We start from the raw sequence: 26186 nt of genomic DNA on the forward strand, positions 1-26186 counted from the left end.
TGAGGTAACTGAGGTCAGGGAAGTTAAGTGGTTTGCCCAGGGTCACACAGCAGACGAGTGGCTTGAATCAGAATTAGAACCCACGATCTCTGACTCCCAAAACTGTGCTCTTTCCACTAAGCCACGCTGCTTCCAGAAAGCACTAGAGAATGGAACAGTAGAAGACCAGTTGTTATTGTATGAGGAGACTAAGTAGCTGACCGCACATGTTGGGTTCTTGTAGTGGATGCCATTTGGGGCAACATCTTGCATTCCAACTAGCACACAGGCCATCGGTGATATTGACTGCTGTCCACTACGGGCAGAGTATTGTACAAGGTGCTTAATGGGACTTTTCCCTGACTTCCAGAAAAAAACCCCAACATTTAGTCCCTTGTGCTTAATTAATATTAGCCTAGTTATTAAACCATAGGTTAAATAATATTTATTTGAGATTCTACTTTTGTGATTTTTCAAGCCGTCTTTTACCACAGAAAAAAGTCCTCTGCATTTCTGTCCACAAAATTGCTTTAGAGTTGTTAATACCTGGTAAAAATTTACAATTGCTGTCATGTGGTATTTGGGGAAACTTACAACCGCTTTTTAAATGCTCTCTTTTCAATTACAGAAAGACTGTGGGACCAGTAGCTTGCCATCGGGAAGTTCTTTTTTACAAGAAATTGAAATTCAGAATGAAGAGGTGGCAGCTTTTTGTCAAGCCATTACCAAGTAAGGAATTTTCTTTTTAGTGATTCATATCTGGCTTGACAGAGCATTTACATTTAAATTGTGCGTTTTCAGTAGCAGTGTGGGCGTGACTTAGAAACTAATTTCTATTGGCTCTAAGGCCTCTCCAACAACATTTTCTAGCTTAAATATTGCCTCTCTTTGCCTCCTACTCTACTGCTCTTGTTTTTCACTCCTTCCTACCTCACTTTCTACCTACCTTGCTCCTGATTCTCTCACTTCTGATCCCTCGCTCACTCTGTTCCACTCACCAACTCTCCTTTCCCTTTAAATTCTGGCGGACTATAAGCTTCCCCATCTTCAAAGCTCTTCTAAAATCCCATCTCCTCCAGGAAGCCATTTACCATTATTTCTCAGCACCCCAAACTGTGTTAATCCAACAGTCAATTTAAGCACTTGCGCATTCATACCCAAACTCAACATTTGCGTATGTTCAGTTATTTATTCATTTGTGTCATTCATTCATTCAATAGTATTTATTGACCGCTCGAATCCCGGCTCTGCCATTTGTCAGCTGTGTGACTGTGGGCAAGTCATTTCACTTCTCTGTGCCTCAGTTACCTCATCTGCAAAATGGGGATTAACTGTGAGCCTCACGCGGGACAACCTGATGACCCTGTACCTACCTCAGTGCTTAGAACAGTACTCTGCACATAGTAAGCGCTTAACAAATACCAACATTATTACTATGTACAGAGCACTGTACTAAGTGCTTGGAATGTACAAATCGGCAACAGATACAGTCCCTGCCCATTGACGGGCTTACAGTCTAATCGGGGGAGACAGACAGACAAAAGCAATAGCAATAAATAGAATCAAGGGGATGAACATCTCATTAGAACAATAGCAATAAATAGAATCAAGGTGATCTACATCTCATTAACAAAATAAATAGGGTAATGAAAATATTTACAATTGAGCAGTGTCAATGTGTCATCCTACTCAAACACTCAACCTATATCATTGCTACTACTTGTGATGGTATATTGTTTTTCTCCTGCTCTCACTACTTGCTCATAATTTTTATTTGCCTATCTTCCTCATTAGGTTAAAAACTCCTTGAGGGCAGGGATTGTTTCTCATTTCTAATGTTCTCTCCCAAGCACTTAGTACAGTGCTCTGCTGTGCACACTATATACTGTTGGGTATGAGTTTTCAGAGCTTCAGAAATATTCCACAACCGGTATATATTTATTACCTTCACAGTTTTTCAAGGGCTTGAAAAAGGGCCCTTTTCCTCCAAAGAACTACTAATATTTTGAATTGGGATCTCTAGGATCTTCAGTGGAGTCACATCTATATGTATTAACTTGATTAAGTACATGCCCCCATTCACCCCCACTCCCTGTAAAACTGTGACCTTTGATGTCTAGACACCCTCCATGTGTCCAAAAGCACCGTACCACACTTTGACTCCCTGCCCAAATCCACACCCTCAACTTCACCCTCTCTGCTAAACTCAGCTTCCTCCACCACTGTCTTTCTGTTGATCTTTGCACCACTAACCCGCAGTCCTGGACCACCTTCACAGTATGCCTTCCTGGCCCCTGTGCATGTGCCCTGGAACTGTCTTGGTGGAATGCCAAAAGTCTGCATGAGAAGCAGCGCAGCCTAATGTATAGAGCACAGGCCTAGCAGTCAGGAGAACCTGGGTTCTAATCCTGGCTTTGCCACTTGTTGGCTATGTGGCCTTGGGCAAGTCACCTTGTCTGTAAAATGGAGATTAATACTGGGAACCCCATGTGGGACGTGGACTGTGTCCAACCTGATTACCCTCTATCTACCCAAGCGCTTTAGAACAGTACCTGATGCATAGAGTTTAAATAGTATTTTTTTTTTTTAAAAAAGAGCGAGCCAGTGCAACTCTGTCCATGTCAAATTCACCCTAATGTTCTTTAACTCTGTTCCCTCTTCCACTCTAGCAGTATTACTTTGCTCTTATCAACTCCCTTGCCCATACCAATTATTGCAGATGCTTAACTCCCTCTTAAACCACCCCCAGTGTCCCCACATCCCCACCTCTCTACCTCTCACCACCGATGGCCTTACCATATGCTTTGTTGAAACCATCAGATATAAGGTCCCCAAAGTCTCCCCCTCATCTCCCTAAGTTTCTCACACCCTCACATCTGTCTCATCCTCCTTGCCTGTTTTTCAAGAGCAGATCTCCAACCTGCTTGCAAATCCTACCCCATCTGTCTGTTCCTCTGATCCGTCCCTTCTCTCCTTATAAAAACACTTGGGCCCTTTCTTCCACCCCAACCAATGTCTTCAACTGCTCACTTTCTCATTGCTCGATCCACCCCCCAGTCCCTCATCAAACAGACCTATGTCTTGCCTGTCCTAAAAAAGCCTTTTCTGGATACCACTGCACTGTTCAGCTTTTGACTCTCTTCCTTATTCAGTCTCCAATTCTAACTCTGCTGCCTCCACTTCCTCTCCTTCAACTTCCTTCTTGACCAACTACCGACTGGTTTCCCCCCTCTTTGCCCCACTATGTTCTCTCTCCCACTGAGATCACCAATGACTTCCTTTTTGTCAAATCTATATTCTGTCCTAATCCTCCTTGACCTCTTGGACACCTTTACTGTTGACTGCTCCTCGATAACCTTGGTTTATCTACTGTAGTTTTATTCTGTTTCTTGTTTTCTTATTCCTCTCTGGCCATTTCTTCTCTTTCATTGACTCTTCCTCTGCCTCCTACTCCCTAATTGTGGATGTCCTTCAAGACTCTGTTCTAGATTTCCTTTTCTAAATTTGTACACTCACGTTCTTAGAGAACTAATCCGCTCCCATGACTTCAACTACCACCCTCTCTGTGGATGACTCCCAGATCTATCTCATTGGTCTTGACCCCTCTCCCTCTAAGTGGATTCTTGTTGTCACCTCAAGCTCCTGATTATCTAAAACAGATCTCATCTTCCTTTCCAAATCCTCTCCTCCATGTAAATATTCCCCCCACAACTGACAATAGCTTCACCCTCCCACAACCTTGCTTTTATCCTTTACACCTCCCTCTCTTTCAAGACCCATATTCACTGTGTTGTCAAATCTTGTCGATATTTCATCCACAACATTTCCAGGATCCACCTTTTCCTCTCCATCCAAATGGTCACCACCACCGTATCAGCCTACTCACTGACTTCCCTGCCTCCAATCTCTTCCCTTTCCTGTGGCCAATGAGTGCTCAGTAAATGTTGATAATACTGTGGAAGATGCAATCAATTCTGTATTTTCACTTTCTTTTCACTCTGCACATGTGGGTATTATGTGGGGAAAGAATAGATCAAGTTAATGTTCTTAAATCCCTCAAATTAACCCAACAAGTGGAAATGAAGGCATGAAAGCACAGCATCCCCTGAAGCACCTGAAAACAATTTCGTTATTCATTCATTCAGTCAGTCGCATTTATTGAGCCCTTATTGTGTGCAGAGCACTGTACTCAGTGCTTGGAAAGTACAGTACAGCAATAAAGAGTGACAATCCCTGCCCACAACAGGCAGTTTATGTCCAATATGCTTAATTTTTTCTTGGTCAAATAACATCCTTTTTGTTTATAGACTGAGGACCAACTTTCCTTATTCCAATCGCCACACAAATCCAGGCTATGTGCTAAGCCCAGTAATGCTGCAAAGAAATATATGTGGAGAGAATTCCAGTGTGAAAGTCTCCATAGAAATTGAAGGATTTCAACTACCGGTAACATTTACATGTGATGGTATGTGGCTTAACACCTGCAGCTTTTTGACGAGTGGTACTGTAATTTAATAAAATGCTTAGGGGTATGAACATTTGAATATGTTCTTAAGGAAAAAAAGACCTGACAATACTATCAATGGGATCCCATTTTCAGAAAATTGTAAGTTTCTTCTGGTTGGGACTAATGGAAGGGATTGGATGACCTAATAAATTTAGGTCCTTTTAGAAAATAATTCTAAGTAGACTTGTACATTAATCCATTTCCAAATATAGAAATAAGGAAAACTAATCCTTGACCTTTGTTTTTTGAACCTTTTTGTTTTTTGTAATTTTCATGGGAAGGAAATGTCTCATTCCCAAAAGGTTATAAGGAAAGTTGAGTTTCCTTACTTTTGTAAGGAAAAGAGGTAACTTTCTAGAGTAGAAGATTAAAATTGGTATATATTTTCCAGATTGGGCTTCTAAGAGTTAGTAAAAGATTGTCTTTCTAAACAGACATAATTTTATGAAGTCATGGGTCCTGAAATTTTTAAATGGAACTTCCCTCTTTTTAGTGTATATCATTTCACAGTAACAAAATCATTATTTAGAAAAGAAGGATGCAGCTGGAGATCAGATGAAACCCCCAAAATGTAATTAAAAATGAACTTTCATTTTCTTGAGATTGCACAAATAGTTTGGCAATAGTTGTTGGTATAAAAATGTGTAATGACTTGCTATCCTCAGTAATTACTGTCCAGGGAGATACCTAAGTCCTAAAAAAAACACCTCTCTCCCGTGGCAATTTTGCAATTATGACGATGGTATCAATCAGTAGTATTTATTGAATATCTACTGTTTGTAAAGTACTTTTTTGTGTTATTTGTTAAGCACTTAGTTTGTGTCAAGCGCTGTCTTAAGCCCTGGGTTAGGGTAGATATAAGTTAATCAGGCTGGATTCAGTCCCTGTCTCACATGGGACTGCAGTACATAGGGTTCACATAGGACTCCCTCCCTACGTAGGAAGGAAAACAAGTATTCATTCATTCATTCATTGTTGTATTTATTGAGCACTTACTGTATGCAGAGCCCTGTGCTAAGCACTTGGAAAGTATAGTTCGGCAACAAATAGAGAAAATCCCTACCCAACAATGGGCTCACAGTATTGAATCCCCATTTTGCAGTTGAGGGATTCGAAGCACAGAGAAATGAAGTGACTTGCCCAAGCTCATGCAGCAATCAAGTGGTGGAGCCGGAATTAGAACCCAGGTTCTCTGGCCTCCAGACCCAGGCTTTATCCTCTAGTCCAACCTACTTTCCTGGGCACTTGTGAGAGTACGATCAAGATAGATGATATTATCCCTATCCCCAAGGAGCATAAATTTTCAAAGACCTTGTTTGTCATAGATCCGAAATCTACTGAAGTGCCATTATTTTCAACCACTCCAATTTTAAACCCAATTCAGTTACCCAGTCCTAAATTTACTTTTATTTTTAATATTGAGGATTCCAGTCCTTTAATGTATGGTAAACTTTTCTCTTGGGAACACTAAAACCTAATGATAACAGGCAAGCGTTATTTCCTAGAAAATGTAGTTTAGGATTCAGCATAGCAATGCTTACTCACATTACTTGGAGTTTGGTTTTTTGTGTTTTTTTTAGCTTTCAAGAGTTTAATGAATGTCAACTCCAAGAATAAAACTCATTCAAATCGCGAGCGCGCATGTGTGTGTTTATGCATGCACCTGGAAAGCCTGTGCATATAACCAAAGGTCAGCGTGAATGACGCAGAGCTGAATGCTGTCACTGAATTCTTTAACTGGATTAGCACATTGGCAGATTATTCCAAGGATAACAAGGAGGTAGAAAACCTGAGTCTTTTCTGGGAAGCTCAGTGACAGTGTGTGGTGCTAACATGGCACCAAGATTCAGATAACACTGAAGATATTCGGGTCAGTTGTAGTGTCCTCCTTTATAGCTCAGAGACTCAGCCCGGCTCCAGAAACCATATTCAACTTCTCCATCAGGCTCACCATCACCTCTGACATGCAGTATTTAACACCAAGTAACGTAGTAGAACTGCATTTGCTGAGGTCCTGGAATTCAGCCCACCTGCATCACACCTTCACCGGGCAGGATTTGTGAGGCAGATGGAAAAAAATAGGATACCCAAACAGGTACTCAATGGTGAACTGAAATTGGAGAAGGTCAACAGCGTGGTGAGAAGAAATACTTTAAGGACACATAAAGCATAGCCTCCAATGATTTGGCAGAACGGTAGACGGGAGAAATTAGCCGTTGTTAAGTCAGCCTGGTTTGCAGCGATCTGAAGTGAAACTGGAAATATAGACTCTGGAATGCTTGGAACTCCGAAAGGAATCCCTGCAAGTTTTTCACCTAAGTAGTTCCCAAATGATTAGCCAATGTCCCAGAACTGAATAATTTACTTTATTCAGTACTTTATTATTATTCTATTTTTTTCCAAGGAAATTTACCAGTATTGCTTATGAATAGGTCTAGGACTCAGGGAGGATTTTAGTACATAATGGATAGAACACAGAACTGAGCATCAAGAGGTCTGGGATATAATCTTGTCTTTGCCAGTTGCTTGCCTCGGAAAAATCATTTAAATTACGTGTCTCAGTTTCCTCATCTTTAAAATGGGGATTAAATAGCTCTTCTCCCTCCTGCTTAGACTGTGAACTTGTTTAGGACACGGAGTGTGTCTGAATCTAATTGTTCTCTGTCTACCACAGGGCCTTGCCATGTGGTTATCCTGAACAAATACCAGTAATTATTAACAGCGACAGTAACTTCTATGAATTGTCTCGAAGTATTTTGTTGCCATGTCCTGCTAAGTGTTTTCCGGTTCACAGATATCTGGTTGGGGAAGGTGAATATTGGCTGACTTCATGTGAGGGAATATGCAATCCAGTGAACTGGAAATAAATGCTTAGAACTAAAGAACAAACTTTAGCTGACATTTAAATCTTCTCTTTCAGTAAGTTCTACTGTTGAGATAGTTATAATGCAAGCGCTTTGCTGGGTACATGATGACTTGAATCAAGTTGATACTGGCAGCTATGTCCTGAAAGTCTGTGGCCAAGAGGAAGTTCTACAAAAGTAAGTATAGTTTTTGGTACTTAAGGTAAGTTTTACTTTTTATAGCATAAGTTTCCCCTACTTACATAAAGGTAGTTACAAGCCATGACAGTTCATAAGCAATCAACTGCCTTTGGCTCCCCCCAAGGTTTTGGAGCTACAAAAACTTGAGTGTGTCACCCAGTGAGGACTAAGCATACTCAGATGGTTAGGTGCCTGGCCCATGTATCCTGGCAGTACTGCCCTCCCCACTTCAATTTTCTCAGCCCATATAGAGACTCCTACTCCAGCTTTTGTAATGGTATTTACTAGCCACTTTACAATATGCTAAGTGCTGGGGCAGATACAAGATTGTCAACTGATAATTTCCTGAAGACTTCCCCGATTTAATCAAAAATACTCAGAAGTTTAGAGAGGTGAAAATATTAATTGAATTTTGACTACTTTCTCTTTCTCAAAAATATAGACTTAAATTTTGGTTAGGGTAACAAGTAGTGACAAGATCCAACAGTTTAATGCTATTCATCCTCCACTGCTCTGTGATTGTCAATCTACCAATATAATTGTCTGGTCTCACTAGGACATCACCTCTGGCTTTTTAGATTTCTCTTACTTATAGTTGGGTTGATTTCCCCCTACCCTCCTTCCCTCTTCACTGCCTTTTACCTGTGGAGTTGGGAGGGCTACAGCCAGGCCTGTGCCTTCTAGTTCTAATCTGGTTCACTCCTTTGAGCTCTCTTGATTTCTTTCCACCTCCACCATCTGTGTGACTTCTAGAATTTTAGTGAGAAGACTTTTGACAATTAACTGAATATTAACAAGTAGCTATTCATTGTTCAACAGTAAGCATTGCCTTGGAAGTCATGAATATATTCAGATTTGTCGAAAGTGGGACACAGAGATTAAATTGCAGCTCCTGACCTTCAGGGCAATGTGCCAAGATCTGGCCCGCACAGTAAGTATGTCTCTTAAATTTCCAATTAGAAGAAACTAAACTGTATTTGGTTGGTACTTTGTGTAGGCTGACTGATAAAATTAGTCATTAGGTTTGCATTTAAAGTGCAAAATGCCATGAACATTCTGAACACATCAACATTCATGTGGAATGAGACTTGAAACACAACTAGAGTTCCAAAAGAAAGAGTTCTGGGTGACTTCCCAGGCTTATGTAGGGGTTCAAGAAGGTTTTGATCTTATTCAAAGTCAAGCTTCAAAGACTACAATGAGTTTTGTAAACCACCTTCAAAAGGTGGTGTTTATTGAGCACCTCCCAATCTGAGTCACTCTATTAAGGCCTTGGAAGAGCACAGGAGAAGTAAAATGTATGTTCCCTGCCCTCAAGGAATTCATAATCGGAGCTAGTCTCAATAGGAGACTTTAACAGGAAGTAGTTCATTTCTCTCTGAGTGAAATAGCAGACCACTGACCAGGCAAATTAAAATCCAACTAAAATACATACATCCAAATAGAAATATGCACAAATGTGTAAGTGCTGAGAATAGGAATAAAATACATATCTCCCAGGGCTGGCTTTTGGATTATATAAGCGGGGTGAAGAGTACTCTGGCAAAGGTTTCCTGAGGAGGTAGTGTTTTAGAAGGGCTTTGAAATAAGAAAAGCTGGTGTCTGGCAGATTGAGGATGGGTGGTTCTAAGCCTGGGGAGCAATGAAGGCAAGGTAGAGTGAGAAAATAAGTTTGGGAAGAATGCCTAGTGCAAAGTGGGGAGAAGAACTGATGTAAGATGAGAAGTGGCAGAGGGCCTGGAAGGCATTTGTACAGAGCTTTTGCCTGATAGAGCCCTGGAGCCATAGGAAAATACAATTTTGGGCTGGAAGAGCGAATTGGTCTTCATTTCATAGGGTTTTTGGTGTTAAGAATATCATTGATTCCCCCTTTGTCTTACCCATATTTTTTTTCTAGCATTTTGAAATGCTCTTGCACATTTTACTTAGTAGAGCATGGCTTAGTGTGCCTGGTTGTCAGAGGGCTTGGGTTTTATTATTGTAGTATTAGAAATTATCCTAGTCCCAAATTTTCCTTATTCTTTACCTAGTCTATCTGCACTAGCAGGACCCTCTAGACTGTAAGCTCACTGTGGGCAGGGAATGTTTCTGCCAACTCTGTTGTATTCTCCCAAGCACTTAGTACAATGCTCTTCACATAGTAATTGCTCGGTAAATAAAATTGATTGACAAAGAATAAGCATAATGGGGATTTGATTTTATTTTCTCTATAGGCAGAAGATGATAAAGCACCAATAAGTTTAACCAAGCATCTGCTTTACATAGAAAAGCCTTTTAAAGAAATCATGACAAGGTATGTTTAGTACCTAAGCATATTATTTATTTTAATCTTGTTTTTTATAACAATTATATAACTAACCACAGTATTTTGTAGGAATTCAAGTATAGCTCTTAGAAGTAGAGAAAAAATGCTTTTAGTAATTAAGCCATTAATATTTTATGACTAGTTCTCCATATCCACAAAAGTTATTCTTTATTCCAGACATTCTGTGGAGGAACTTCTTGATACTTATCACAGCCAAGTGGAGCTGGCTCTTAAAAATGAAGTAAGTATGAGTTAAATTTTTGTTATTGCTTCAGGTTATTAAAATATAAATTTAATCAGTATTTTGGTGGGGCGGAGAGGGACTAAACAGTCTTATGAAAGGTTTACAAAACAAATAGTGTAGTTCATATTCTTGAAATCTCAAGTCAAACCAAGTGGTTAGCTGCAGTTTTACTAACCCTTTCTGGTCAATTCTTTACTAATTTTTGCTCCATGATATTCAAAACCCATTTCTCAGGAGCATCTCATTCTTTTTGAGCTTATTCCAAACATCGAATTATTCAAAAACTGAAAAAGCCAATTTCTGAAGGTGCCCAATTCTAGCTCATCTTTTAAAAAGTGACCCTTGAAGTTTGTTTATATATCATGACTTTCCCAAGTACCACTCATTTCTTAAAGTATCTAAATCACTGGGATAAAAGATCAGGATCCATGCAGTGAATTTCAGTCTATTCTAGAAAATTATTTCTAAGCAGTCAGTCAATCAGTAGTATTTATTGAGTACTTATTGTGTGAATAGCAACGCTTAGATGAGAACACTATAACAAAGTTGGTAGACAGGTTCCCTGCCCGCAACAACCTTAGAGTCTTAAATAAAGTAATTAACTTTTATGAATGGAGGGAGCTTGTATTTGGCATATGACAGCCAATTTCATATTTTTGAACTAAAAGTTTAATATTCTTAACCATTTTAGAGCTTGAGAAGGCATTCTGAATTTCCAGACCTTTTCAGTGGCGATAGCTTGCATCAATTTATATAGAGAGAGAGAGATCATTTCCGTATATATACATGTATGTGTCAGGGCAAAATTTTCTGCCCCTAAAATCTTTTCATTTTTGAAAGTGAGTGTTGAGACAGATCTTCTTAAGCTCTCCAGAAGAGCAAGTATTGTAAATACTAAATTTTAGAGAAAACTGATATTACTAATGGAATCCAAAGGAAGGCTTACTGTCCTATACAAGAAAATTTCATAATTGGTCAGATCAATCAGTTGTATTTATTGAGCGCTTACTGTGTGCAGAGCTCTGTTCTAATCGCTTGGGAGAGTACACTGTAACAGAGGTACACTGTAACAGAGCAGGTAGACACTTTTCCTGCTCATGAGAAGCTTACAGTTTAGATGAACATTAATGTAAGTATATATATCTTAGGATATACATAGACATAACTGCTATGGGGCTGAGAGTGGAGTGAATAAAGGATGCAAATCTAAGTGCAAGGGTGAGGCAGAAATCAGATCAGTTAAAAAATAAAGTTATTTGGCCTTTAAAATAAGGAAACTAGTAAGTATCAGTAACATAGTTATTGTTTGTCAGCAATACTTATTTTGTGTAGTATTAATTTATGTCTCTGGTCTGTGATACATTTGCATTTAACTAGTAAACTGCATGTACCTCTCTTTAGAAAACTAACAAAGATTGAATGGGTTAAAAATATTAACATTAAGAAATCACCTCTACTGTCTAGTTTACAACATCCTTGTCCTCATTAATGCCTGTAAACGTACATATCCATCAAAATAGGGAAGAATTAAAGTTGAAATTTACCAGGCCTTTGTGTTTCTTTTTGAGAGGAAAGAAGGTGTTCAAAAAATGTCTTCTCTAGGGTAGGGAGGGATATGGGTAATTTTCCTTCCCTTTGTTTCAGTTATCGTTAGCCCTCTTTTCATGACCTCCAGGAACACCAAAATGAAATCACCTGCTCTTAAGCCTGTAACCAAAGTGATTGGTGACTCCCTCTTTGAAGTAACCTTTGCTTTTTGTGTAAAGAAATACTGAACAGCATATGTTTATTAATGCTTGTCTGATTTTTAACTTCTGTGTTTTTTCAGAACCAACATAGAGGAGTAGATCAAGTAATTAAAGCTGTAAGAAAAATCTGTAGTGCTTTAGATGGTGTAGAGACTCTTGCTATTACGGAATCTGTTAAGAGGCTAAAGAGAGCAGTTAATCTACCCAGGAGTAAAAGTGCTGAGGTGAGTTGTGTGTTTTAGGACCTTTATTTAACCTTGCATTTATGCAGTGATGAAATATTTGGCCTAGACCTGATAACTTCAGCTTTTACTAGACGAAGATAGATTTTTACTGTGATATTTCATATTGATATTTTACCAAATGATGGGAAAGTTTGTATTTGATTTTATAGATGTAAAGGCACCCCACTATTTTGAGTTTGCTTTCTTTTTTCTCCAAACTACAGTACAATTAATTGGCAGTCTTGTGAAGTTATTTTTTACTATTTGTGGTAATGATTTGTTGCTTTCCAGCTTTCTCCAGAACCATTTCTTTGGGTTCATTTAGATAAGTAAATGAATAGGGAATAAATATAAGTAACTAAATACATGGAAAGAGAAGCAGCATGGCTTAGTGGATAAAGAATGGGCCTGGGTTAAGAGGACCTGGCTTCTAATTCGTGCTCCATCACGTGATTGCTGTGTGACCTAGGGCAAGTGACTTAACTTCTGTGCCTCAGTTTCCTCAACTGCAAAATGGGATTCCAATATCTGTTCTCCCTCCTACATGGACTCTGAGTCCCATGTGGAACAGGAACTGTGGTCAGACTGATTAACTTGTATGTACCTCAGTGCTTGGAATAGTGGTTGACACAGAGTAAGCACTTGTTTTTTTTTAAATGGTACTTATTAAGCTCTTACTATGTGCCAGGCACTGTTCTAAGTACTGGAGTAGATATAAGGTAATCAAGTTGGACACAGTCCATGTCCCACATGAGGCTCAACAAATACCATTTAAAAATAAAAAAATAACTCAAAATGGCCTTGTTTCTTTGACCGGTAAAGTATTAATTTTGGTATTCGTTGCCCTTTTTTCTTGTCCAGATATGTGGGTGGGTGTTTGTGGATGTGCTTTTGTACTTTGCATTTATTTCCACTGAAATGCGATTGGAACTTGTCTTACTCTTGGTTCCTCCCTTCTAATGTCCATTTTGAGTATTAACTAAGAGGGAACAGGGCTCCTTTTTAAACAATAGGTAAAATCTTCATAGTGTGTCTAGTGATTTAGTGCTATTAATCTCGACAACAAGAGACACTGTCCATTGACAGTGCTGGAGAAGCAGCGTGGCGCAGTGGAAAGAGCACGGGCTTTGGAGTCAGGGCTCATGAGTTCGAATCCCAGCTCTGCCACTTGTCAGCTGTGTGACTGTGGGCAAGTCACTTAACTTCTCTGTGCCTCAGTTCCCTCATCTGTAAAATGGGGATTAAGACTGTGAGCCCCACGTGGGACAACCTGATTCCCCTGTGTTTACCCCAGCGCTTAGAACAGTGCTCTGCACATAGTAAGCGCTTAACAAATACCAACATTATTATTGACACTCACATTCATCATGCCAAGTCCCAGTTTGCCCTGCTTCCCTAGTAGCCCTGAATTTTGAACTGGAAATGAGCTAATATTAGCCAACATCCTGCCTGAAATTTGAACCGCAAGGGAGCCAGGGTGATCTTGGCTCATAAATTCTATTGTGGTGTAAATGGAAGATAGCCTTTATTGCCCACCTAAGATCAATATATCCATTCAAATTGACGTTAGCTCCCCTTGGAGAGCTGAACCACAAATGGGAGGTCTTGAAAATCCGTTGAACCCACCAGCCACACCTAATCTTGAGCACTTCACCCTCCCCTTGATATAATAATTTTTCAATTGTGTCTTGGGAGATGCAGTATTTTCCCAGAATGCGATTGCAATATTTGTTGAGTGTTATTGAACTTTCAAAGCTGGCTGGTAATAATGGCCCCAAACTCTCTTCTTTGGAGTAATTTCTGAATGAATTGGACTGTTCTTTAAAACTATTCTGCAATCAGTGCAGGGCACAGGTATACCCCATGTCTTCAGAAGTGCAGTTAGGGGTATTTATTGAGCACGTATTGTTTGTAGAGCACTGTAATAAGCACTTGGGGGAGTATTGTGCAGTAGATTTGGGAGGCACGTTCTCTACCCATGAGCTTACAGTCTAGAGTTGCATGGGCTATCGTAATTTTGGGGTATAAAGTTAACAACTGAAATGGTGAACTATCCCATTCTCTCTATTACAGTAGGAGAGTTTGACGTATCTTCTTTCTGACCTTAAATTATGGTTTGGCACAGCAGCTCAGCCCTTTTAATTCTGTTCATGGACACTTGATTCTAGAAAATTGTCTTAAAATTTTGTTTCACTCCAATATGTAAAGGACAAAACTCATACTTAAGCCACACATCTTAAATATCAAACCAGAATCCAACAAGACCAGTGCCTGTCAAGATCTCGTTTTCTAAATGTACAGTAAAATTAAACCTCCAAAATTCTGGCATAAATAGCCAACAGAGCAGCATGGCATAATAGAGCAAGGGTCTGCGAGTCAGAAGGTCATGGGTTCTAATTCCGACTCCTCCACTTGTCTGCTATATGACCTTGGACAACTCACTTCACTTCTTTAGGCCTCAGTTATCTCATCTGTAAAATGGGGATTGAAACTGTGAGCCCCACATGGAACAGGGACTGTGTCCAACCTGATTTGCTTGTACTCACCCCAGCACTTAGTAGAGTTCCTGGCACCTAGTAACCACTTAGAAAATACAATCATTATTACTATGTTCGGTATACCCTATTTTAGGTAATTTTTTGTTTTAAAAAAATGCAGAGGATTAGAATTCTCTAGTATAAGGCAAGTATCAAAGATGTGGTAACAGAGCAATTATGTATAGCACAAACATTATATAGGGGAAAGTCTCCAACTGACCACAAAGCAGCATATGACACAAGTCTTCAGGGTAAACTGTACAGGTGGTGTAATGGTAGTAAAATGATATGTTGATTCAAAGGTAAACTCATTGTAAAAGCAGCATCAAACAGGACTTTCAGCTCTAGTTCAGATGAGTACAGGACTGTCTTTACTTCCAAAGTGTTCCCCTCTAGATATTTTTGAATTTTACTCCAAAAATAGGCAAACAATGATCCTGTTCTCATATCTTTGCTTAGATCATTTATATGATAATTATTGCTTAATGTGACTGTGATTAAGCCACACAGCTTGTAAAGTTGAACCAGAATTTTCTCCAAAATGAAATTATGTTGATCTGGGTTGTTTTCTCAATCCATTCTTCTTTATGCTGTAGGTAACTTCAAAATCGGGAAGTAGCGCCAGTAGGAGTTCAACTGGCGGTAAGTTTATTTAAAATGAATCTTCTGTTAGGTGTGTTTTCTTTTTTCAGAGTAATTCTTTAAAACCTCTTTCTTAACCTAGGCTCACTGTGTCCCGACAACCCTGTTCAAGTGAGCATAAACCAGCTGACTGCAGCAATCTACGATCTTCTTAAGCTCCATGCCAGCTCTTCTGGAATAAGCCTTGCAGACGCTGCAGAAAGTGGTAGGAGCACTAAAGAAGCATGGACCACATCGGAGCAACTCCAGTTTACAGTATATGCCGCTCATGGAATTTTTACTGGTTGGGTAGCAAAGTGAGTAACTCCTTCTATCAAACATATCCCATACGAACAACAGAAAAAACTGCCAAGTCCGAACCTAGGTACAACACTTATTTCGTGGTCCCCCGCAAAAGTCCTCTTACCCAATATAACCAATATAATCAAATCTTCATTAAAAAAAAAAAAATAGGTGGATTTTCTTGTTTATGGTAACGTCTAAATGTATACTCTTTCTGTGCAAAGAAGCAAGTGGGGAGGGAAATGGCAGTAGCATTGGCTGATGTTAAAAAAGATTTCACAGATCATTAATATGCTTTTGTTCCCATTTTTTCCCCACATAAATAGAAATGATTTACACTTGCATGTAAATCTTACAGTGCTTCTTAGCAAGAAATAACCAAGGACATGAGGAATTTTTTTAATGGATACTGGTTATATGCTATTAAAATAAAAAGCTAATTTCACTTTTCTCTCCCCAGTTATGAAAAATATTACTTAATTTGTTCTCTGACTCACAATGGGAAAGATCTCTTTAAGCCTATTCATTCGAAGAAAGTTGGCACGTATAAGAATTTCTTCTATCTGATTAAATGGGATGAACTGTAAGTGATATCTCCAGCTTTAATATCTCATAGTATAAAACATGTTTTTACATCCTTGTAGTTGGAAATGTGCTTAGTCCAGGGTTGGATCAGGAGACAGTAAACTCTAGACTAGAACCTCACTGTGGGCAGGTAGTATGCCTAACAACTCTGTTCTATTACACTCTGCCAAGTGCTTACTTAGTACATTGCTCTGCACACAGTAAGTGCTCAATAAATCTTTGATTGATTGAGACTTCTTAAGACTCTTTCCAACTCTTAATTATAAAATGCTTAGTATGGATTGTTTATTTCAGTTTTCCTTAAGGAGAAGACATATAAATCCTAAGTCAGTGAAATTGCTGAGAAGTTAGTCATTTAGTATGGCTTTATCTTTGTAAACCTAAGCATTTCAAATTTACTTTGTAGAGTACAAAATTGTCAGATGTAGAAAGGATACTTTTTAGTTAAAAGAATTTAATTTCCTACAGTATTAACTGGTGTAGAACAGGTTTTTATTTGGTTTAATTATTTTTTAGCTTATTTCTATTATCCTGAAAGACTCTTTCCTCTTCCATGTGATGGATTTCTAAACTTTGACCCTATTAACAGTGTTTAGGTTGAGAGCTGAAGGGGTTCCACCTAATGCCAGTAGTGAGAAGCAGCATGGCATAGTGGAAAGAGCGCGAGTCTAGGAATCAATCAATCGTATTTATTTAGTGCTTACTATGCGCAGAGCAATGTACTAAGCACTTGGAATTTACAACTCGGCAACAGATAGAGACAATCCCTGCCCAACAATAGGCTCACAATATAAACGACCTGGTTCTAATCCTGGCTCTGCTAGTCGCTTGCTGTGGGACCATGGTCAAGTCACTTAACCTCTCTGTGTTTGTTTCCTCAACCGTAAAATGGGGATTAGATCCGATTCCCTCTTCCCTAGACTGTGAGCCCCGTATGGGACAGGGACTCTATCCAACCTGATTAGAGCAGTGCTTGACACATAGTAGGAGCTTAACAAATACTAGTAATGATAATGATAATAAGTGTCCAGCCCTTATAGCAATAGTTAAAAAAAATATATTTTAGTAACATGTGAGGAGAAGGGGCTACAGCAGGATATCCAGGCAGCTGCTCTTTGATGAACTGAAATGGGATAACTATGCAATGCGGACAGGTGAAACACTTTCAAAACACAATGAAAAAAATCCTCGTACGATATGGCATAACAGTGGATAATTGAAAGAGAGCAGCAGAAAAAGGATCAGCATAACACACAGCAGTTAGAAATTAGATGATGTGAAAACAATAACTTTGGGAGATTGTGAAACACTTATGGATAGCAAATGCTATAATGCAACAAGCCACCAAATTGTGTCTACGTGACACGAAATGACTGACACATTGGTTATTTTAGACACCTAGATAAGAAGCCTCCCTATTAATAGTTTTACTTCATATCCAAGCAACAGCTATTTTTGTAAATAACATTGTGGGAAATAACAGGAGGCAATTTAAATGTTAATGGACTTTCCCTTTTTTTTTTTGTATTAAGAAATTTAGCCTTTGATGTTGAGTATATAAATCTCCAACACAAAATCAGAGACCAGCCAACTATCTTGTCCCACTAAATATGATCTGTGTTTGTAGGAAAGGCTGTGATGGATTGGTATTCTATAAATATTAATTTTACATAGACAACCTGCCTCTGAGTATAAAGTGGTTTGAGAGTTTGAGGATAATTGGATTTTGAATTTTTACCCATTAATAACATGTTGATAGTTTTGTGTGTATTAAATTTTTCATCTAGTTCTCATAATCAGTAACTGTTCTTTTCTGTTTCTACAGAATAATTTTCCCCATCCAGATATCACAGTTACCACTAGAATCAGTTTTACACCTTACGCTCTATGGAATTTTAAGTCAAAACAGTGGAAGTTCCCCTGATTCTAATAAACAAAGAAAGGGTCCAGAGATGCTAGGCAAAGTTTCCTTACCTCTTTTTGATTTTAAACGGTAAGTGTTAGCTGAATTATGCTAATTGTTTACTTTGCTTGCTTATCTCCTCTTTGTGATAGGATTTGACCCAGAATTGTTGTAACAAAGCCCAGTGGACCTTATAGAGCTGCTCGATATCTTAAAATGCTCTAATTTTGAATTCCTATTACCAAAGACTTGATTCCCTGATAGACCTAGCTAAACATCTCTCCTTTCTTTCTCCAAGCCGCCCCCCCCCCCCCCCGCCACTCCCCCCCACGCACACACTTCATATTCTCTCAGTACTTAATTTTATCGTAGGAGAAGCGGCAGTCTCTAAATACCACGACCCCTCCTATTGCTTCTTTGCCTCCAGCACACTGAGAGTTGGGAGAGGTTTTGAAGACGCAGAGGTAGTAGGAGATAGGTACTATCTTAGTGCTATTCCTTCTAGTACTGGGGCCAGAAGTGTCCTCCTTGCTTTCAGCATGAATTAAGCCCTGCTCTTCCCACCGCACCTTCAAAATGCCCTGGGATCAAGTGCCTTTATTGCCTTTATTCCTCACTGGTCAGTGGGTTGTCCCAGATCCCGTACCCTTCCACCCCCAGACTACCCCAAGACAAAACCTTTATCTTTTGTATCAACCTGCAGTGTATTGGCTCTCTCCATTGTGGAAAGTAATGCCACTCAACTTCCCTCAACTTCTCTGCTACTACACAAATCCGTCTCCCCTTCTAGATATGCCACATTACTTTCTAAAGGAGTGGATTAGAGAAACTTCAGAGCACCTAGGAAAACAAGAGCTTCACTGTAAATGGAACTGAGGAGTGGAAATGTCCTTGGGACACTTAATTTTCAGGCTTTCTACTGAACCGACAGCACATTGCAGAAATATGCTTTGGGGGATGTTTTTCAAATTTGTTCCTTCAAGTAACAAAGAGTTTGAAAATTCACTAATCTTTGCTTTAGATCCCAAGACACTTCAGACTATTTTGAAAATGCTTAATATTGAATTCTTAATCCAGAAGGAATCTAACCTAATACTGTTATTGCAGTATTTTAGTTTGTGTTTACTGAACTTCACTGTTAATCAGATGTTTCTAAATGAGTTCATAATAGCTATGAAAAAATTTTTTTCTCAATAAATTATTCCGTTTCTCTTAAATGACAAATGAAAACATCTAATTTATCCGTAAAACTACATTTTGTTTCCCTTTTCTACTCAACCTGTTGATCTGGTATGAAATCATTTTTCTCACACTTAAATTACATATTTGTTTTGATCATTTCTATTAGTTTTTACAAGCTAAAATGCATTGATAAATGCATTGATAAATTCTCCCCCTTTGGGAACTCAAGCAGTTTGGAAGTCTTGAATTTGGCAGGGTTAGTTTCGAAACAATCCAAGTGACCCAAAAGCATTTAAGGGAAAGAGTGGAAAATTTCATTATATCTTTGGGCAGTTCAGATCTATTTGCTGTTAGAACATGCAAGAGACGATAAGATGGTGCACTGAGGGTGTGCTAGCAACATAGCATTTCGCTTTTCAAGAGTTTCAAACATCAAGGAGGAGGTGAATGCCAATTTCATCTGTACATTGGTGAAAATGAAAACTCCCACCAAATGGTATTTGGCCAACTGCTGTACCACAGTGATTGAGGATGCCTGAATTACTTGAATGCCGTAGGTGTAGAAATGCCAGCCACCCGACTTTGGCGGGGTCCCAGCGATGGATTGAATCCAGGCCGGGCCATTTAAAGAATAGATGCCAAACATCCCAGCTGCATTTGAGGCAGCATCAATAACAAGTGCCTTCTAGAAATTGCTGTTAACTAGAATGTCAGAGAGTCAAAGAGTGCTACTGTGTTGTAGCAGAACAGCAAGCCAGATTGGGAAGTGCTTGCAATGAAGTGGGGTTTTGGAAGGGGTTTGACTTAGATCTGAATTAAATGAACAAGGAGTTGACAGGGGCCTGGCAAAGATAGGAGGTAAAATAGATTTTTTCTTCCTGGATCAAGTGGCTTCGTTAACTACTTCAGTCTTCTGCAGATGAGCAAATCTATTTGTTCATGTCGGAGGCTTTAATTGTAATCAGCCCCCAAATGACCCTAGAACCAAAGTAAACCTTTTAAATTCGCCTATGTGAAGATAAGGGATGACCAAACCATGAGGAGAATTGGATGGTAGGAGAAGGGGAAAGGTGGGTGGGTGGTGAGGAGCAGAGTGGGACCTACTTTTAGGGGACTTTCTCTCACCTTCTAGGTTCCTCTTCCTGTATGTGGTCGAAAATTGAAGAAAAACTTGGAAAATTGGGTATTTGTTATTCTGGTATGTTACAATACTCCCCTGCCTCATGGTTTGGGTAGTATTGTAAAGCACTTAAGTGGAGCTCGTGAGAATGCATTTAACCATACATTTAACTTCTCCACCATTGGCAACCCAGTTGAATATGTATACAGCACTTTTATCATTAAAGGCCCATTTTCAAAAAACAAACAAAAATTGTTTATTATTGAAAGAACATTTTTCCACTCAACTTCTATCTCCCCTCCAAAGGTTTACCTAAAGATTTGTGATTCTTTAAAGCTGGTTTCTTTTAAATCTCCTCTTTTTTTGTAATAGTGATGGATTGCATTACTTCTTTGGGTTGCCTGCTTCACTGCGAATGCAGCCAGTGGACGTTTGCACAGTAGTTGTTGACTCTAAGGCACCACTTAATGAGCCATCAAAATAACTTTGTTTTGTATGTGGTGAGTCAGGGTTGAATTTCATTTTTAAAATGAAAGTAAGGGACAGTTTTTGAAATTCTTCTCCTTTGTCTAACTGCCTTTTTTGCGTTTTAGTGTATTAACCTGCGGAACTAAGCTTTTGCACCTTTGGACTTCAGCACAGACATATCCTCCCCCTGGAATAGTACACAAAAAAGGACACCTGATGGAAAGAATAGTGTTGCAGGTAATGTTTTTCTTTGGCACCGAATTGTTCAGTGCACATAGTAAATAGATACTTTATTGTTGGGGTAGAAAGCAGCAGCTTGCTTTATATGTACCAGAGAGACTCCCCTGGTCCGATTTCATACCTCATACCTGCATCCAGTCCAAATGCTATTTTGTTAAGAGGCATAAGGATAGACAATCCTCTTAAGCACATTTTAGTCACAAGGCAGACCTTTGGGATGCAGATAGAAACGAGTGGTTCGTTTATCTGCCACTTGTCAGCTGTGTGACTGTGGGCAAGTCACTTAACCTCTCTGTGCCTCGGTTCCCTCATCTGTAAAATGGGGATTAAGACTGTGAGCCCCACGTGGGACAAGTGAAGTGACTTGCCCACAGACACACAGCTGAGAAGCAGCGTGGCGCAGTGGAAAGAGCACGGGCTTTGGAGTCAGGGCTCATGAGTTTGAATCCCAGCTCTGCCACTTGTCAGCTGTGTGACTGTGGGCAAGTCACTTAACTTCTCTGTGCCTCAGTTCCCTCATCTGTAAAATGGGGATTAAGACTGTGAGCCCCACGTGGGACAACCTGATTCCCCTGTGTTTATCCCAGCGCTTAGAACAGTGCTCTGCACATAGTAAGCGCTTAACAAATACCAACATTATTATGGAGAAGCAGCGTGGCTCAGTGGAAAGAGCACGGGCTTTGGAGTCAGGGCTCATGAGTTCGAATCCCAGCTCTGCCACTTGTCGGCTGTGTGACTCTGGGCAAGTCACTTAACTTCTCTGTGCCTCAGTTCCCTCATCTGTAAAATGGGGATTAAGACTGTGAGCCCCACGTGGGACAACCTGATTCCCCTATGTCTACCCCAGCGCTTAGAACAGTGCTCGGCACATAGTAAGCGCTTAACAAATACCAACATTATTATTATTATTATTTATCTGAGAAGGACCAAACAAGATGGTAAGTCATAATTTGTGGAAAATTGTAAAACTCCTGAATTTCAGGTAAGCATTCACTGCTACTGAAGAGATTCCCTTTTATCAAAGTTGCAGAAGGGATTTATGGTAAATTTATGGAATCTTTGCTTGCAAATGGATAGCTAAAGATTGACTTTTATTTAATTTCTAAAGGTTGACTTTCCTTCCTCTGATTTTGATATTCTCTACACAACTCCTCAAGCTGGGAGTTGCTCTGTACAGCAGCAGTGCTTGGAAATCCTGGAAAAAGATGCAAAGGGAAAGCTACTTGCCATCCTTTGCAAAGACTCTCCAATTGGGTATGTTTTCTATGGACTTTAAGCTACGACAGGTCTAATAATGAACTCATAATGAGGGTGGGTTGTTTTTTTATTAAACTGGGATTACAAAGGTTTTATTTCTACAATTGAATCCTAGTTTGTTTTTTTTAAAGTAATTGTTAAGCGTTTACTGTGTGTCAAGCAGAAGCAGCGTGGCCTAGTGGAAAGAGCGCAGGCCTGAAAATGAGAGAACCTGAGTTCTAATCTCAGCTCTGCCATTTACCAGCGGCATGACCTTGGGCAATTCAGTTCACTTCTCTGTACCTCGATTCCCTCATTTGCAAAATGAGGAGTCAGTACCTGTTCATTCAGTCCTATTTATTGAGTGCTTACTGTGTGCAGAGCACTATACTAAGCGCTTGGAGTGTACAATTCGGCAACAGATAGAGACAATCCCTCCCCAACAATGGGCTCAGTCTAAAAGGGGGATACAGACAGCAAAACAAAACAAACAGGCATCAAGAGAAGCAGCGTAAGAGCACGGGCTTGGGAGCCAGAGATCATGGGTTTGAATCCCAGCTCTGCCATTTGTCAGCTGTGTGACTGTGGGCAAGTCACTTCACTTCTCTGGGCCTCAGTTGCCTCATCTGTAAAATGGGGATTAAGACTGTGAGCCTCATGTGGGACAACCTGTTTACCCTGTATTTACCCCAGCACTTAGTCAGTGCTCTGTACATAGTAAGCGCTTAACAAATGCCAACATTATTATTATTATTATCAACACCATCAAAATAGATAAATAGAATCATAGATATATGCACATCATTAATAAACAGAGTAATGAATATATACAAATATACACAAGTGCTGTGGGGAGGGGAAGGGGTTAGAGCAGAGGGAGGGAGTAAGGGCAATGGGAGGAAAGAAGGGGCAAAGGGAAAGGGAGGGCTCAGTCTGGGAAGGCCTCCTGGAGGAGCTGAGCTCTCAGGGAAGAGAGAAGACGGGAAGAGAGTTTGGGGGATGTGAGGAAGGAGGGCATTCCAGGTCAGCGGTAGGACGTGGGCCAGGAGTCGACAGCGGGATAAGCATGAACGGGGGACAGTGAGGAGGTGAGTGGCAGAGGAGCGAGTGTGCGGGCTGGGCTGTAGAGAAGAGAAGGGAGGTGAGGTAGGAGGGGGCCAGGGGATGGAGAGCTTTGAAGCCATCCTGTACTTATACTGTGAGCCTCATGTGGGACTTGATTATCTCATTTGTACCCCAGTGCTTAGTACAGTACTTGGCACGTAGTAAGTACTTAGCAAATACCAAAGTTACTATTATTAATATTATAATATTATATTACAATGCTACTAATAATGAACACTCTTCTAAGTTCATTATTATGAACTTGTTCTATAAGTTATGAACTTATATTGTAGCGGCAGATACAAGTCAATCAGATTGGACACAGTTCCTGTCCCACGTGGGCCTCATAATCCAAGTAGGAGGGAGAACAGGAATTCAGACCCCATTTTACAGATAAGACATCTGAGGCACTGAGAAGTTAAGTGACTTGCCCAAGGTCACACAGCAGGCAGTTGGCAGTCAGGATTAGGACCCCGGTCCTCATTCTCCCAGGTCTGTGCTCTTTCCACTAGGTCAATGCTGCTGCTTGTTTTATAACAATGTCTACATTAAAACAAGTGAAGAATTTTATCTGTTTAAATCATTCACATACCTGGGCCATAAATTGTTCTACTTGGCAAAAGGTGACTTGCCACTGCCACGTCCATCTAAAATGAGGAGCAAAATCCTCCTCTGGAGAAGACATGCGGAAATCCCTGTGCCAGATGTTGAAAGCTCATAGTGCTGTTTTCATATTGGTTATGGAATGTTTGATTCTGGTTTTCAAAGTTCAGCATTAATCTTAGATTCTGAATCTGAACTAGAATGCCTAAAGCTAGAATAATCCCCAAAATGTAATCATCTCAAGTGCATTCTGAAATTGTAACCTAACCATTGCTCATTGGGATTGGGAGAAAATATATAAATACCCCATCAGAATGACTGTCTCCCCTCTGGCTTGAAGAATAATTCACTGCTGCTGGTTTTGTTTTAAAAATATTTTGTTTTTGTTTTTTTCTTTATTTAAACACAAGTTGCTATTGGATTGACCCTGTCAGAAGAAAGTTAACTCAAAAATTCAAGGCGATGCTGCTATAGTAATAATACTAATAACTGTGGTATTTGTTGAGCATTTACCATATGCCAGGCACTGTTCTAAGCACTGGGGTGGATCCAAGCAAATCGAATTGAACACAGTACCTGTCCCACATGAGGCTCATAATCTTAATCCCCATTTTACAGATGAGGTAACTGAGGCACAGAGAAGTGAATTGCTTACCCAAGGTCACATAGCAGACATTTGGCAGAGTCAGGTTTAAAACCCAGATCCTTCTGACTCTTAGACCCATGCTTTAGAATGATGATTACTGCAATTCCACAGCATGCATGTACTATCTTGACCAAATTCTAGTTTTGGTTCATTACATTCAAATTACCTTAAGACAGTTCCACTTGCAGTCCAATTTGAGCAACTATTATTTAATCAAGTTCTTCATCGCTTCTACTGGTTTGTGCAATGGTTCTACCCGAAGGTGGTTGTAATTAAGTCATGAAATAGTGTCTTTGTTGGTAATTTGATTTGGACCACTGGGAGGGACCTGGTGGTGTCTTCTGTAGCTAAATCACTGTTAAATAACCGAGAGCAAATTTGATTTTCTTCTATCGACAGACTTTCTAAAGAAGATAAAGCCTTTCTATGGGAAAAGCGCCATTATTGCCTTAAGCACTCGAACAGTCTTCCCAAAATATTAGCTAGTGCCCCAAACTGGAAATGGGAAAATCTTTCCAAAACATACTCATTGCTTCAGCAGTGGCCTCCCCTGCCTCCACTGACTGCATTGGAACTGTTGGATTCGAAGTAAGTCCAAAGGGTTTAAAACATGTATATTCAGTTTTATTTAAACTCTCCTAACATAGGCCGGGGTAAGATAATGATTGTTTATGATGTTACTCATTTATTAGGTCCTCTACACTGTGCTAAGGGCTCAGGTGGTTGGAATAAACAGTTTGGTCACAGTATTATAGACACAGTGCTCTTTATTTTGATAGTGAACTGATTTGTAAGGTTTCATTTTGTTCTGCATTGCTGGAATGAAACATTTTTATTACACTGTAAAAGTCTTTGCAAATAAAAAGTTTATTACCTTGTGGAAAAGGTAATTTTTTGGGAGGATTTGGAATTTTTTAGCATTCAATAAAACCAAAATTTGAATGCTCTTTTATGGAGACATTTTCAGATATTAGTGTTTAATGAGGCTAGGTAAATCGATAGCAAGAAAATATCTTAAAAAATTGCCACTAACAATTTAAAAAGATATCCTTAGTTAAAATGTCTTTATGGATCATGGTCCCATTTTTGGATTCAGATTCAGAGAGCTAAAAATATCCATTTATAAAAATGTATTGAAATTATATTTTCCATATGACATCATAAATAAATCCATATTTACTATAACTCCTTTGGTATCTTCCCAGGTTTGCTGATCAAGAGGTGCGAACGATAGCTGTGAATTGGATTGAGGCAATTAGTGATGACGAATTAGCAGATTTCCTTCCACAGTTTGTGCAAGTGAGTGATTACATACTGTGCTCACCTTTCTCATTTGCTAGAAGCTTCCTCGGACTCTCTGAGACTTATTAAACCTATTGGTACTGGAGTGTTTAGTGATGGAATTAGAGTGGAACCGCAATAATATAAGTATTTTTCTTTGCAAAAGAGATGTTACCCATAAAATCATAGGAATCTAAGATTCAGCCGCACTTGAAAATTGATTCTTGGCAAGGAGAGTGGCATTGAGTCCAGAATTGTTTGTTCTGCTCTATTACTAACTTGCTGTTTGGTTTTGATTCAGCTCCT

General features: G+C 39.5%; 1 protein-coding gene across 2 annotated transcripts in view; it reads left to right on the top strand.

The window, feature by feature from the left end:
* PIK3C2A (phosphatidylinositol-4-phosphate 3-kinase catalytic subunit type 2 alpha) overlaps window positions 1–26186 on the top strand; it is a 95934-nt gene that overhangs the window by 46378 nt on the left and 23370 nt on the right. For both annotated transcript variants that reach the window (XM_001509977.5, XM_029059435.2), the window contains 15 exons: window positions 608–708; window positions 4287–4444; window positions 7407–7527; window positions 8350–8461; window positions 9744–9823; window positions 10013–10076; window positions 11908–12051; window positions 15185–15230; window positions 15313–15526; window positions 15973–16095; window positions 17923–18090; window positions 20896–21007; window positions 22119–22264; window positions 24999–25187; window positions 25805–25898. In XM_001509977.5, the coding sequence (XP_001510027.3) occupies window positions 608–708; window positions 4287–4444; window positions 7407–7527; window positions 8350–8461; window positions 9744–9823; window positions 10013–10076; window positions 11908–12051; window positions 15185–15230; window positions 15313–15526; window positions 15973–16095; window positions 17923–18090; window positions 20896–21007; window positions 22119–22264; window positions 24999–25187; window positions 25805–25898 (1872 nt within the window). The remainder of the gene's footprint in view (window positions 1–607; window positions 709–4286; window positions 4445–7406; window positions 7528–8349; window positions 8462–9743; window positions 9824–10012; window positions 10077–11907; window positions 12052–15184; window positions 15231–15312; window positions 15527–15972; window positions 16096–17922; window positions 18091–20895; window positions 21008–22118; window positions 22265–24998; window positions 25188–25804; window positions 25899–26186) is intronic.

The sequence above is a fragment of the Ornithorhynchus anatinus genome, chromosome 3 (genome assembly GCF_004115215.2).
Source record: "Ornithorhynchus anatinus isolate Pmale09 chromosome 3, mOrnAna1.pri.v4, whole genome shotgun sequence".
Lineage (NCBI taxonomy): Eukaryota > Metazoa > Chordata > Mammalia > Monotremata > Ornithorhynchidae > Ornithorhynchus > Ornithorhynchus anatinus.